The following is a 16,395-nucleotide window of genomic DNA, read 5'->3' as shown; positions in this document are numbered from 1 at the left end:
GGGAGTTTGTGGAGCAAGTTAAAACAAACCTACTTTACAACTCATACAATGAAAGTCCTAACCACTACCCCAACTTTTCTTACCAAAGCCCCCACATCCAACATCCACAACAACCACCCTCCCAAAACCCACTTACAATCAATGCCAAATGTCATCCTACAATGAACACCCATACCACCAAATTCCCATGTACCCACAACAAGATAATGAGCATAATCTTGACATGCAAAGTGTGGTTCTCCAAATGTTAAGGGACCAACAAAATATCTTCATGCAAATGCTAGAAGAGAGCCAAGCTAGGGACAATGTTCTCAAAAACATTGTTACTAATGGTGAGAAGTTGGCAAATCAAATTGCCCAAATGGAAGCCACCCAAATGCTAAATGAAGAAGAAGGGGAAGATAATGAGGGTGAAGAAGAATTTGGATGGCATTATGAAGCTACTCTTGTGAATCCCCCACCACCTCCTAAATTTATAAGTATTGACCATCCCATATTCCAACTTGTACCCAACTTTACAAACATTCATGATAGATGTGAATATGAAGATGTTAGTTTTGAGGAAGGGGGAGTGCTTGATTGATTATGGACCAAGAGTGGATGATGAATTGAAGCATGATGAAGTTGGAGAGGAGAGCAATGGTGAATATGAATTGGAGGCCAATTATGAGACAAGCACTTTGTCTAAATTGCCTCATGTATCTAGCTCCCACACTAGCCTTGCTTCTCCAATTTGGGACACCTATGATGATGATGAGGAAGTCCTCCCACCACAATTTCCCTCTATGACCCATGTAGAGGAAGAGTGTTCCCTTAACACTTATGGGAGTGGAGGTAAAACTTTGAAAGAAGAGGTTGATGAATTTGAACTTGCAATCTTTGGGGAATTGAGAGGCCAAGAGGAAAACTATGATGTTGGCATCTTTGATCATAGTTTGGAAGAAATTGAAGCTCTCTTCTTTGGAAATGGTTCAAGTTCTAAGGAGGGTCAAGAAGAAAGTGAAGATAATGAAAGCATGAATGACCTCAATGGTGAGAAGTTGACTCCTCCACATCTTATCCTTCAACTATCCCTTCATCAAAGAAATGAGAACTCTCCTTCTACGATTGAAGGATTGATGAATCAATGCTCTATCATCATAGAATTTGAAAGAGATGGTAAAGAGTGGAAGCCTCCGGATGAATATGGGCAATACTTCATACATTGTATTGACAAGAATCATGTGCTTATTAGTTTGAAGCATTGTAAGAAGCCAAGTGCCAAGGGCAAAACAAATGGGAGAGTGTTTGGCAAGTTCTATTCCAAGCAAAGATGGGTAAACTACGTTTTGAAATCACCAATCTCCTATTTATGATTACATGAAGCCCATTCAAAAGCCTTTGACCGGTTGTTGAGAGCATTAAGCAACATGGACAACATTAATAACCATGGCAACAAGGAATGAGTTTGGTGGAGTCCTCCCTCAAACCACCATTTGTAAGATATCCTTTCCTTTCACTTTGCATTACATTTCCACTTGCATTTAGTTATATACATTTAGCTTGCATTTGTATTATATTTCATATTGCATTTACATTAGTGAGTTCATATAGTATAGTTGCATTTTAATATATCTCACATACTCATATAGATAGTTGCATATAGACTAGAATTCATGCATAGTCACTAATGACCAATCCTATTCTTTTCTACACTAGAGATAGTGTTTAAATCGGTTTGGGGAGGTTTGATCATAAGTGACCATAGTTTAAAACACGCATCATATAATATAGTTTAGATTGCATTCATTTGTTATATATGTCATATAGAATTGCATTTAGTTAGAGCATGCATTCATTCATATCATATCATTGCATTTGTACTTTATTTCAAAAAAAAATCAAAAAAATAAAAAACATGTATTTCCTTTTTATTCCTACTCCTACATGTACATCGAGGACAATGTCCAAAATAAAGTGGGGGATGGGAATTTATATTCCAAAATGCATAAAAATTGAAAAATTTCGAAAAATCACAAAACTATGTCTTTTAATTTCATAAAACAAAAATCCATAAAAATTTGAAAATTTGAAAAATCAAAAACATGTTCTTTAATTTAGTAGTGTAGAATTGTATATACTTATACTTTTGTTCTCTTCTCACATAGATACAACACTATATTTGAGGCATTAGCAAGGGAAAATAAAGACCGTTTGGTATGATCGCTCTAATCTCTATTTCCCTTCCATTTCTTTTTCATTATTCATATGAGGAGGATGGGCTTACATGTCAAGGAGGATGTGGTGTATTTTGTTGTTGCGGTTTGTGTATCTATATGTTGTTAGGAATTGCATTTAGTTTATATGACATATTAGTTGGTAGAATCATATGCATTAGGATGTATACATGATAGTTGCATCATGACATGTAGTTTGCATGTTAGAAAATTTTGTGAAACCGTCTACTTTGGAAACATGACAAGTGTATATAGGCCATAGTAGATGTTTTTTCTTCTTAAGACTTTGCTTGTTAGAATACTTGTAAAACACCCTAGGATGTGTCATGCTAGTATCCTTTGACCCATGGATTAAGGCCTAGTCAAGAGTACCTTGTGGTGTGATAACTCCTTGGCTACCGCTTATTCCAAGGTGACCCTTGAAACCATGCAACCATCATTCATCCATGTTCTACCATACATTTTATCATCAAAGAGAATGGGCACAAAAAGAAATTGTTCAAATTTGAGTTCCAGAAATGAAAAGAAAAGAAAAGAAAAAGTTTGCAATTGCATCAAATGAAAAGAGGAGCAAAAATAGAACTCCTAAAGCTTCAAATATAAGGCACCCTCACCACATATGGGGTGACCTTGAAAATGTTCAAAAGAAATGCAAAGAAAAGTGAAAAGTTGTCAAGTGTTGAAAAGCCAAAAATCAAAAGAAATGGCAAAATAAAGTGTTCTCAAATGTTATATGCCAAAAGAAATTGGGGGGAAAACAAAAACAAAAGCAAACTCCCAAAATGAAACTCAAATATCTATTGATCCCTTTATCCATCGCATCCATTTTTGTGCATGGTAGAGAGGGGACGACCCTTCTTCTTGTCTAGGCAAGAGGGGGAATTCCGCGATCCTCCAGTGTTTCTAACACCATAGGGAGTCTACTCTTGACAAAGGCATTTAACGATTGAGGACAAAAGTACCCTAGCTTGACACAACTTGGAGGTGATTTATTGGTATCCTTCTAGGCTTAGTAGTTTAAAGAAATTGCATCTATGAAAGAGTGTGTACCCTTAAATTGCTTCCCTTGTAGATAATTTCCGTCACTTAGATGAGGAAAGTGGTTATTCTTTTGTAGATGCATCCATTACTTGTTTTGTGTGCTTTAATGCTTGGATGTGTCGCCATTTTGGCAAGACCCACATTACCTTGCAAGAAGTAATTCTACCTCATGGTTGTCTTGTTGTGATTTGAAGGGGCGGAGTGAGACCCGCTAATTGTCTCACATCGGTTATATTAGTAGGATAGTTTAAATAAAGGTCTAGTTTTAGTCACCTCTTTACTCGGGACGAGTAAAGGTTCGGTTTGGGGATGTTTGATTTGAACATTATTTGCGCACATTTAGTCCCCTAATTGAGCCTATTTTGCATACTATTATAACATTCCTAAGCCATTTTATCCGTCAAAACCTTCCTATTTGCTTTTCTAGCGCATTTCATATGTTTTGTAGAAAACGAGATAATAAGGCGGAATTTCCCGTCTTTCGTGCATATTTGGAAGGTTATTGATGATATTGGATGGACTAGTATAAAGAGGAGGCAATAATTATGACCAATGATGTAGGAATAAAGAGTATATAGAAGGGTCATAAGGTTTAAAAGTAAGAATGACGAGAGGGAAGGTATTACAAGAAGAAATTGCTCGGAACCCAAATCAAGAGTTGCTCCTTTGGCTCTGAAAATATGCTAGATGGAACGGCGTCGAAAAATCAAGTGATCTAGGCTTTTGAATCACTCCGATAGGAGTCCGGATGAGAAAATGACGTCCGTTTTACAATCCGAGCTCAAGTGAAGCAGGATACAGCTCAACCAGCTCGGGTCAAATTCAACCCGCTCGGGTTGAAGCCCAGGACGCCCATATTTCGCTCGGGACGAGCGTATTCCTGGACAGAAAGTCTTCCCTTGCTACGTGAACCACAAGACGCCCGTCTTCCCTTGAAGACGCCCGGGCAGCAGCTCCTGAAGACGCCGTCTTCACCCCAAGACGCCCGGGCAGAGACCACAGAATCCGCCCGTCCCGTGCTGAAGACGCCTGGATTCCAAGGCAGACCAATTTCGTTTCTTCAAGCTTCAAGAAAGATGTCCATCCTTCCAAAAAGACCGGCGTTTCCTTAAGTAGGGACTTATTCGTCATTTAAGCCCTTAGTAAACCCTAATTTGTGCACCTAATCCCCACTATATATACCCCATTTGTAATAATCAAACTATCAAATTTCCTTAGATTAAATCAAGCTTTATTAGATTAGATTAGGAGTAGATTAGAATAGATTAATCTCAATCTTTCCACAAATCTCACATTAATCTCTCCTTAATTATTGTTCAAGTTTATTATTTCAAGTTCATCACTTTTGGGTAATTGAAGATTATTGGATTATTATTGGAGGATTGACAACCTTCCATCAATCATCAAGTTTCTTCTATTATTCTTTGCTTTATTATTTGGATCATCTCAAGTTTGGTATAATTCCTTTACTCTTTAATCTTTATTATTCATTTCTTCATTCTATTATCATGTTTATACTTGTTGTGATGATTGACACCATTAATGACATGTTTCCCATGATAATGAGTGAGTAGTTTCTTTAGCTAGGATTAATGGGTAATTAGGGAAAACTAACATGGGATTGATTCATGCTTAATCTAATATGTTTTCATAATCAAATTGCTTGCTTGTTGTGATGTCAACTTTATGCACATGTTATGTTTGATGAAATGCTAAGCCTATGAATCCTTGCATTTTTACCATCTCTTATCTACTCAACTTGATTTGTAAGATATAAACCAACTCGAGTCTTGTTAAACCATGCATAGAAGTTGAATAGGAGGAAAGTAAGTCGACTTGTAGGTGTTGTACAATCTAATCGATTCGGCTCCGGGACCCAACTCTTCCTATGAACCGTAAGACATAAACCAACTCGGTTCCTCCACAACATTAATTGCTTGCAACTTTATAAACATGTTTGTATGATCAACACCATGAATCCCCTATGAACCCATGATATCCTAGCATTTTTAATCATTTGTTTACATCTTTCCTTTTATTGCTTGTTTTACTTTATTGCTTTTTTTTAGTCTAGAACACAACTACAAACCCCATCAATTGTGACACTAGCATAAATTGAGATAGATAGACTTACAACCCAAAGCACACCGTCCCATGGATCGACCTCGACTTAACCACTAACTAGTTTTTTGTTGAGAATATAAATGTGTTTGATTGGGGGACCTAACGACATCACCCACATCAATAATCCACTATAATAAACATACTAATTAATCCCCTTAATTACCCATCTTAATTACTCATAACCCTAATTAATTATGTGATAATCTACTAAGAAGATTAAGGTTTACCAAGATAAGGTTAAGGAAATAAAAATGGAAATCAACTTACAAAAGTGGTGGATGATCTAGAGAAAAAGGTTGGCAAGAACTTCTTCAAATATGGAGACTAGATTTAGAGGATAAGGTTTGTGGTTCTTTGTGAGTGTTTAGATAGTGGTAGAGATTAGGCTGGGAGTGATTTTAGGTGGGAAAATATGAAAAGGATAAGGTTTGAAAGTGATACACCATCTACCATTCTCGCGCAAAAAGATGGACAGCGACAGGGCACTCAATCGAGTGCCCGATTCACTCGATTGAGTGCCCGGTTCACTCGATCAAGTGCCCGGTTCACTCGATCGAGTGAACCTCCACTCGGTCGAGTGAACAGCCACTCGGTCGAGTGTCTCTGTTTCAGAAACTTCCAGCCATAACCCAGGTTCCACTCGGTCCCCCACTCAATCGAGTGAGCTTCACTCGGTCGCGTGGAATCTCTACTAGGTCGACTACGGTCTTATAAAATGCGAGGTATTACAATATTCTCCCCTTAAAAAAAACTTCGAACCCACCCAAAGTTCACACCCGACACTATACTTTACCGAAAATTCTATGCCCCCTATTGCCCCCAAGGGTGCATAAAACACATGAGACTAGTACGGTATGACTGACTAAAATGCTATGAGGTGAGGTGATGACAATCTAAGAAAAAGGAAATCTGTACTTGCGTAATACGCCCTACCCTCTAGAAACACTGTTACGACCTCGTAACCAAACTCATACCTGTGCGAAAAGGTGAGGATACCGTTCTTTCATGGTTTCATCGGCCTCCCATGTGGCCTCCTCCACTAAATGGTTAAACCATAATACTTTTACCAACATCGTCTCACCACGTCTTGTCTTCCTTACCTTCCGGTCTAGGATCTCCTTAGGCATTTCCACATATGTTAAAGTATCATCTAACTCGATCATTTCTGCCTCAAGTACATGTGAAGGGTCACTTATGTATTTACGCAATTGAGACACATGAAAGACGTTGTGAACTCGGTCCAAGGCCGGGGAAACTGATAAACGGTAGGCCATTTCCCCGACTCTACTCAATATCTCAGAAGGCTCTATGAACTTTTGAATCAACTTGCCTCTCTTCCCAAATCTTATCACTCCCTTCATGGGTGATACCTTAAGTAACACCTTATCTCCCACCGCAAATTCAATGTCACTTCCCCTCAAGTCGGCATAAATCTTTTGCCTATCTTATGCCACCCTCATCTTCTGTCGGATTACATGGACTTGGTCAATCACATAATACCCGCCCCGTTAGGGACCCGTTGACCGTTGTTGACTTACCTTAGATACATGTCCAGACCTCTGGGAACCTTAGTAGCTCGACCTTACGTCACCATAGCCTTTGGGGATGAGGAAACTCGATCTAGCGTAAGCTAGTGACTCGATCGAGTAAAGGTCACTCGATCGATTAAGTTCCCTACTCGATCGAGTAAGTCGAATTCAACGGTAAAATATAAATCGTGAAGTCGTGAACACAAAATCAGTTTCATTTCATTTCTCCTAAACCTAATCCTATCTCTCTCCTTCACCAACCTTTATCCTTTGGAACCCTTTGTGAGTTGAGACACCATGGGGATATGAGGCACGAGTCGGGTAGCGGTCTTGTCGTCGGAACGCTGAGCGTAGGTAAGTCATCATCATCATCGTCTTCCTTAGTTTTGGTTATGGTTATGTTTGATAGTAATAGGGTTTATCATACTGTTTGTAATAGGTGGTAATGGTGGTTTCTTGTCGTTATATGGTCGTATGCGGTGTTGTTGATGATTGCTAAAGGTAGGTTTTCCTACTCAGTACTGTTGATTGTTTGGTGTGTCGGTTGTGTTGTTTAGTTGGTTTTGGTATTGTTGATAGTGTAATTGGTTATTGTTGTTTGTCTGTGGTTCGCGAGGTGCGCCCTCGGCTGAATGGGGTCATTTGCAGGAGTGGCTTCACATCCTTGATTTGCCCCTTGTGGAACCCGCCATAAGAAGGGATGTGCACATTAAGGAACATGGGTTTTCGCTCGGTAAAGATGAGCGGGGCTTAGGTGGGAACGGTTGCGGTCCCCTACTGGCGGTGTGGAATATCTGTTGCGAGGGATATTCTGGCAAGACTTAACCTTTGGGTAGTTAGATGAGTAATGGGTTATTGGAAGTAGTGTTGGGTTTGTGTATGTTATACCTTGTGTTTTATGTTGTTCTTCAGTTACTGACCTTGTGTGGTGTTGTCTGTGTTTTTTCTTGTGTTGTGTCTGCCGTGATCCACTATGGTGAGCAGTCAGTCTTAGCAGGTGTTGATATGTGGAGCTTAGCTGGGTGCTTTGGAGGGACGAGTCTATCACGAGTCATGGCATGGATAGTATCACCGTAGTTGATAGTCATTGTCACCAATTGTAACTTTTCGTTTTGAGTTTAACTTGTAATAAATTTAATTGTTCTTTTATTGACGTTATAATATTTACTATTCCTCGGGCAACCGAGATGGTAACGCCCTATCTGCTGGGGAAGGTCTTGTTAAGGCTCCTAGGTAGATGGGGTTGTTACAAATCATGTCTTGGATCATTTGAGGTCCCAACAAGACGACTTCCGTGCTATCATCCCAACATATTGGACTTCAACACTTCCTCCCATACAAGGCTTCAAACGGTGTCATGCCAATGCTAGCATGGTAGCTATTATTGTAAGAAAATTCGATCAAATGTAACCTATCTTCCCAATAGCCCCCAAATTCCAAGATGCAAGCTCTCGACACGTCTTCCAAAGTTTGGATGGTTCTCTCCGTTTGCCCATCCGTTGACGGGTGGAAAGCCGTACTCATTTTCAATTGAGTACCCCAAAGAACTTTGAAACTCATGTTAAAACCTTGAAATGAATCGTGAATCACGGTCCGACACAATATCTTTTGGAAATCCATGAAGCTTGACCACATACTTGCAATATGCATTTGTTAATTCCACCTTGCTCCAAGTGTCTTTCATTGCAATGAAATGAGTCGATTTGGTTAACCTATCTACAATGACTCAAATCATGTTGCTCCCCTTTTGAGTTCTTGCTAATCCCACTATGAAATCCATAGATATCGACTCCCACTTCCATTCCGGCACCTCTAGTGGTTGAACTTTACCTTGTGGTCTCTTATGTTCTCATTTCACCCTTTGGGAAGTCAAGCATTTTGCCACAAATTTCGCCACTTCCCTCTTCATGTTTGACCACCAAAAGGTCTTTTTAAGGTCCTTGTACAACTTATTACCATATGAGCTTTATTCATGATCTTTTTCTTAAGCTCTTCAACATTTGGTATGCACACGTCCCTTTGAATTTAAGACTTCCGTCCCCATGAAACTCACACCTTAAGGGTTCACCCCTCTCTAGCACTCATTTCCACTCTTGGATCTTCACATCACTTGTTTGCTTCTCCCAAAGTTCATCGTACAACTCGGGTTCTAAAGTTAAGTCTATGATTGCCTCCCCTTTTCGTATCATATGAATGTCCATCTTCTTCACTTCTTCCTTTAATCTTAGCATGGACAAGGCGGTACACAAGGAGTGCACCGACTTCCTACTCAAGGCATCGGCCACCACGCTAGCATTCCCTTCATAGTATACTATTTCCATGTCATAATCCCCAATGAGCTCAATCCATCTTCTTTGTCTCTTGTTCAACTCCTTTTGGGTGTAGATGTATTTCAAACTCTTGTGATCGGAAAACACCTTAAAGATCGCTCCATTAAAGTAGTGCCTCCAAATATTCAAGGCAAAGACAACGGCTCCCAACTCTAGATCATGTGTCGGGTAATTCTCCTCATAGGACTTCAATTGTCATGATGCATAAGCAATGGCTCTACCATTTTGCATAAGTATACATCCCAAACCATTTTTTGAAGCGTTGGTGTACACTTTAAAATTTTCGCTCCCTTCCGGCAAGGCTAACATCGGGGTCGTAGTTAGGCGCTCCTTTAAGGTCAAGAAGGCCGTCTCACAACTCTCGTCCCACTTGAAACGGTTTTCTTTTCTCATCAAAGATGTCAAAGGTAGAGAAGTCTTTCACGAATCGTCGATAATACCCGGCTAGACCTAGAAAACTCCGGATTTCCGCCACATTCTTGGATGCTACCCGCTTTGACACTGCCTCAATCTTTATAGGGTCCACGACACTTCTTTCTTTGATATCACATGGCCTAGGAAAGCCACCTTATCCAACCAAAACTCACACTTACTAAGCTTTGCATAAAGTTGATGCTCCCGTAAGGTTTGTAACACGATTCTTAAGTTCTCTTCATGCTCCTCTTTGGTCTTAGAGTAGACCAAGATATCGTTTATGAACACCACTACAAACTTATCCAAGTATGGACTAAACACCCTATTCATGAGATCCATACGCGACTGAGGCATTCATCAACCCAAACGGCATCACTGCGAACTCTTAATGCCCGTATCTTGATCTAAATGCGGTTTTTGGAATGTCCTCATCCTTAATCTTCAATTAATGATAATCCGACCTTAAGTAAATCTTTGAAAATACACCAGCTCCACTAAGTTGGTCAAATAGATCGTCAATTCTTGGTAATGGATACCTGTTCTTGACGGTGACGCTATTCAACTCCCGATAATCGATACATAACCTCATAGTCCCGTCCTTCTTCTTCACAAATAAAACCGGTGCTCCCCATAGTGAAACACTAGGTCTAATGTATCCCTTATCCGCCAATTTCCAAAGTTTCTTCTTCAATTCCTCTAACTCCTTTGGACCCATCCGGTACAGGGCCTTAGAGATTGGTCCTGCTCCCGGTTTCAAGTCCACCCCGAACTCTACTTCCCTTGGTGGAGGTAATCTGGGCAATTCCTCCGGAAATACATCCTCAAATTCCCCCACTAACGGTATTTCTTGAGATCGCGGTCTTTCCATACTAGTGTCCCATACATGACACAAAAGCATAGGACAACCCTTCTTCAAACACGTCTTTAAGGTCATCACCAAAATGAGTTTCACCTTGGGCTTGACCAAATAACCCTTGTACGACACCCTAACACCTTTGGGTCCTTTCAAAGCTATTTTATTTTGATGACAATCTATATTGGCTTTGTGTTTACTTAGTCAGTCCATTCCTAAGATTACTTCAAACCCCTCCAAAATAAATTCAAAAAGGTTTACCGGAAAATTTGTTTCATGTACTAAAACCGACACCTCTTTATGCACCTTTGAACATACAATAGATTCTCCCGAAGGTAAGGACACGTCATCATTTGCTAATTCACCCTCCCCCAAACCTAGGGTTGACACACGACTCTTAGACATGAAAGAATGTGTGGCTCCCGATTCGAATAAAACGAAACAAGGATGAGAATTAATAAGAAATGTACCGGAGACCACATGAGCATCCTCCTCGGCACTTTTATTGTCCATGGCAAAGAGCTTGCCACTAGCCTTGGGCTCTCCTAGCACCGTACTTGCCGAATTGGTTGGTCTAGCCTCCGAAGCGTTGCCTCCAATGTAGCTCGTCGCCCTTGATGGTACTCCCCGATTGAAGTTTCCACGGTTATTTCCACCATTGTAGGTTGAGTTGGCATTCCTTTGGATTCTCCATGCTCCCGAGTTTCGGTTGTGTGCTCCACTTTGGACAGGGGTGTGGTAAGAACTTCCTTGCCCAAACCTCCGGTTGGGGCCCTTTAAAGTGCTAGTACACTCATTCCTCTTGTGGCCAAGGCTATCACAATTATAGCATCTCAAACCACCACCTTCACTAGCGGCCCTTCCTCTATAGTCGCCCGACTTCCCAAAGCCACTCACTTGAGATCCTCCCGAATAATACTTAGCTTGATTGTAGGTAAATTTCTTTTATTGATTTCCCCCGTCTTCACTCTCGGTCTTCCTCTTTTCCCCGAACCTTTCCTTGGCATCCTTAGTCATGTTAAGAAGTCTCTCCGCATTCCCGCTCTAGAATACACCTCCTTTACGCTAGACAACTCACCCGATGGAAATTTCTCCAAGATTTTCACGGTCAACCCCCCTTCAAACTTGAGAGCCAAATGAGATTGGCTAAGATGAAGGTCTTTCACATAGGTGGCAAGCTCGTTGAAGCGGATATAGTAGTCTTGCACCGCCATTGCCTCGATCATCACGGACCGATCAAATAAGCTCCGCCCGGAGCTTACATCTAACGTGCTCGGAATGAACTCATTCCTTATCTCCATCTTGAAGTCAGCCCGCTATGGAATAGCGGCCTCACCCCTTTCATCGTAGTAGTCCCTCATAGCGTCTCTTTCTTTATACCACCACCCCCCCCCCCGCTAGTCCTCCAAGATAGATGACGGCTTGCTCCACCTTGAGCTCGTCGGGGCATCTTACCACCTCGAAAACATTTTTCATTTCCCTCACCCAATCCGTGAAGAGGTTAGGCTCACCCACTCTGAGGTATTTGGTGGGTTGGTGACATGAGATGGCGGTGCTCACGGCCGATGCATCCATTGCCGCATCCCTTTCCCTAGTGACATTCCGAAAGGCTTTGGTGAAGGCTTCGTTTTGGGTAATGATCTGGTCCACCTCCTCCTCGGATCTCCGGAGGTGTGGTGAAGGAGTCCTTGCGCGAGTTCTCGGCATAATGTCTCTTCAATAAGCATAACAAACGTCAATACTGTTGGAGTTAGTGTCCTCCACAATAGTGCGTTTACATAATAAATCTCATTAAAGGAATATCATCAGATATTTAATTATTTGATCCTCGTCGGTTGATTAACGTAAATCGATAACGGTTGGCTGACTAGAGTTTGACGTTATTGTCGTGAGACGGCGGTGATCAACTGACCCCTTTCGGTCACACCTAAAGGAACGAACCCCAATTGACAACTAATTAATTGTATGAGATACAATTTATTTAGTCCCTTGATTTATAGACTAAAAGGTTAGTCAATTATTTTTAGAGAGATTTCGAGTTGCGAACTCGAGGCACGGCAGTTATTATTTAATTATGCGATAATTGAATAATAAATTTTGGGAGACGGGTTTTAGTTAATTAATTGTTAATTCACTAAAGTTGTACTAATTGATTAATGTGATTAATATTAGTACGTAAATAATATGTGTAGCGGTACACGTATATTTACGGAGTGATTTGAACGAATTAATTATGGAAGTATTTAAACATGAAACGATGTTTAAAATAAAATTTACACGTATTTGTGCGACAAATATAAGAACCAATATGGACCCGTAAATGGGCAAGTGGACCGTGTAAAATAGAGTGTTGTGGATGATTAGGAACATAATCATTTCACCTTACTTTATAAATTTCCATAAGTTATCTTATAATAATTTTGCATGTGATGTAAGATTGACAAAAAATAAGAAAATCACTCCCTCACTCAACCTCTCACCTACCCGGCCCCCTTCCCTCCATATAGACCAATTTTGTTCATAATTGTTGCTTGCTTGCTCACTTCATTTTGCATGTGAACAAAATTCATCTATCTTCTCTCTAAAAATAATATTCATCTTTTTACTAAGTTGTTAGTAAACTAAAAATAATAACTAAGATTGTTAGTATTATTTACATATTATCAAGGGTTTATTTTACAAGTATCTAGTTAGTATTTGTAAAATAATTTGTGGGTGTAGTTCTTGGGTGCAACTTGAAGAAGACTTTCTTTTTGAAGGTTTTTCAAGGAGGATCATCCATATCTTTTTAGCTCAAGAACAAACTAGAAAGGTGATCTAGTTTGTGCCCATATTACCATAAAATTAATGTAAGGAAATTGTTTTTCCTTAAACTTTCATTTATATGCTTTTATATTTGCATGCATGTTACATAGATCACCAAAATGATAAATTATGAGATAATTTAATTTTTATTAGAGAGTCTAATATGGATCTATGATCTTTCAAATACATGCCCCACAAATAGAGACAAACGGTATTGACCACTATACAGATCCACTCGATCGAGTGTAGGACTTCACTCGGTCGAGTGATGCTTCACTCGGTCGAGTGGTTCGAGTGCCTCAACTTACAGGAGGTTTCCAGAATTCCTTAAATTGCCCACTCGACCTACCACTCGGTCGAGTGGGTCCTTCACTCGATCGAGTGTTTCAACATAAGGAATTTTCCAGAATCTGGAAAACTGTCCACTTGGTCGAGTGGCATGGGCACTTGGTCGAGTGCCTTCAATTCGGCTGAGTCCCTCTTTCCACTTGACCGAGTAAACCTCCTAAAGGACCATGTACTCATTCGACTCACATAAGTCCATATTTAACCCTATTTTGCAAGTTTCTAAACGCAAGCACGGGAAAAATAGAAGCATGGATGCGACATACGATACACATATGACGATCATTAGCATGCGATTTATATTCCTATTGAGAATTACCAACTTTAACACTTCAACATGCTCACACATAAATATCCAACATGTTCCTCTTTAGCTTGATTACAATCGTCCATGTCACCACATCAAGTGCTACTAAACATGAAACCACTTCACAAATATCAAACAAAGATATGCAACAACCATATGCATCAAGAACGTCCCATTACCCCACGCATTGTGACCGACTCGAGTAAGATTATAACCTTGGGAGGTCTCCCAAGCTTGTCACGAGTTCTCTAAGACTCAGACCGGGTTCATTTTAAATTGACACACCTAAGTTCATTGGTTCATTAGTTTCGGCTCCAAAACCATCGTTCTGATACCACTTTGTAATACCCCCATAAGTCGGGATCCTTCCTCAAGGCAACCCCAACGCATGAGAGTGTCACAAGACTTGGTTTCCTAAGTTTATAGTGCGAACAATGAAGTAGAGTACTTTAAAGCAATAGTTATTTAACGACAATATGACATAGATAAGTGGCTAAGTTAAAAGATAACAAAGGCTACAAGTTTAAGGGAGACACCAAGCTCCCCCAATTAGTACAACCATAAGAATAAAATGAGTCATAGAGTCAAAAATTAGATAAGATAACGTGTCAACAATCTAAAAGCGAGACCGCTCCCCCCAAGGCCTCCAATTGCGTATATGCATGCTACCTATCAGACATTGCTCCTCATATGGGTGGAAATCACCATATGGTTCACCACAGACAATTTGAAAACCCAAGTGTTAGCTTAATAATACAAGTGCTCATTGAATGCTACTAAGAAGGACTAAATGATCATGTAATGAATGTTAAGATAACCAACCATGATTCCAACATAAGTATGAAATGCATAAGATCACCCTCCAAATTCTCACCTCCACATCACCGGTGCCAGGGACACGCCCATGACACCACATACCACCACTAGATACTCAGAACACGTCCGTGGTACCAGGCCCAAGAGCGACTCGAGTCCCCTGCCAGACATCGTGTCTCAACCACACGAGTCCCTCCAAAACTCAAGTACTAAATGTGCACATTCCCCTTGGAGCGGGAAGCTCCAAGAGGTGACTCAAGCGAAAGACGGTCTCCCAACCGCCTTCCGTCACCACAACAACAACCAAGTATACTCCACATTCCTCCAACACCAATTATCACAACAACAATATAATTAATTACCAACAGGAATAATCATTTAACCACACAAGTCATAATATGTCACAAATGCTCAATCTCTCCTTAATTTACCCTTTTCTCATGTAATTGCTCCCAAAAGATATTATAATGCATTCTAACCATTTATATAACATTTAACCATGCTTACTCCCTTCACCACATACATAATTAACACAAGACAATATCATGTCACAAACCCTAATTACCAATAATCATGTTATAATATAACTAACATGAGATAAGTGTAATTAATGACAATAAATGCATAATTAAACATTCATATTATTAAAGCTAAGTAGGGAAAACCCTACCTCAAGCTTATTTTCACAAATCCTCAAGCTATGGCCTAGAAATGCTCCTCAATGAAGCTTCCTACACAAATTAATTATTACATTCATTACCATAATCCACTATAATAAACATACTAATTAATCCTCTTAATTACTCATCTTAATTACTCATAACCCTAATTAATTATGAGATAATCTACTAGGAAGATTAAGGTTTACCAAGACAAGGTTAAGGAAATAAAAATGGAAATCAACTTACAAATGTGGTGGATGATCTTGAGAAAAAGGTTGGCAATAACTTCTTGAAATATGGAGACTAGATTTAGAGGATAAGGTTTGTGGTTCTTTGTGAATGTTTAGAGAGTCGTAGAGATTAGGCTGGGAGTGATTTTAAGTGGAAAAATCTAAAAAGGATAAGGTTTGAAAGTGATACACCACCTACCATTCTCGCGCAAAAAGTTGGACAGCGACATGGCACTCAATCGATTGCCCGGTTCACTCGATTGAGTGAAGCTCCACTCGGTCGAGTGAACAGCCACTTGGTCGAGTGGCTCTATTTCAGAAACTTCCAGCCACAACCCAGGTTCCACTAGGTCCCCCACTCGATCGAGTGGACTGTCTACTAGGTTGAGTACGGTCTTATAGATTGCAAGGTATTACAAAGAGTTAGCTCAGGTGGTAAGAGCTCTCTTACTCTAACCATGAAGTTGAGGGTTCGAATCACTCGCGATATAAGTGCGCTCCATTGAACCAAAAAACATACAAAAAGATAAACCACTAAGATATAGACTTATTAGGCATTAATAATATCCATAACCTCTTGAACATGACCTCCTTTGACATCAGCCCATGAAAAGCTTAACACTAATAGTAAACTTAATCCCACCCAAAATCACCCAGGCAAATGCACATCATTAAATAGTTGAGAATTCCTCTCTATCCAAATTAGATAAACAGCTGTAAAAC

At 40.0% G+C, this 16,395-nt stretch overlaps 1 protein-coding gene across 1 annotated transcript; it reads right to left on the bottom strand.

Moving 5' to 3' along the window:
• Positions 1-8,991: 8,991 nt before the first annotated feature.
• On the bottom strand, positions 8,992-10,522 carry LOC141651930 (uncharacterized). The gene is made up of 2 exons (XM_074459620.1): positions 10,139-10,522; positions 8,992-9,426 (listed from the first exon to the last, which is right to left on the bottom strand). The coding sequence occupies exons 1-2, from the start codon at positions 10,520-10,522 to the stop codon at positions 8,992-8,994; spliced, it is 819 nt and encodes a 272-aa protein (XP_074315721.1).
• Between the last annotated feature and the right edge of the window lie 5,873 nt (positions 10,523-16,395).

The sequence above is a fragment of the Silene latifolia genome, chromosome 4 (genome assembly GCF_048544455.1).
Source record: "Silene latifolia isolate original U9 population chromosome 4, ASM4854445v1, whole genome shotgun sequence".
Lineage (NCBI taxonomy): Eukaryota > Viridiplantae > Streptophyta > Magnoliopsida > Caryophyllales > Caryophyllaceae > Silene > Silene latifolia.
This window is presented reverse-complemented; position numbering and strand designations above follow the sequence as displayed.

Bases quoted from the DNA above. Each gene is read 5' to 3' on its own strand.
- LOC141651930 (XM_074459620.1), bottom strand. From the start codon at position 10,522: ATGGAAAGACCGCGATCTCAAGAAATACCGTTAGTGGGGGAATTTGAG. The intron at 9,427-10,138 runs GTATTTTCAAAG...TGACAATTGAAG, and splicing joins ACCAACTTAGTGGAGCTGGT to TCCTATGAGGAGAATTACCC.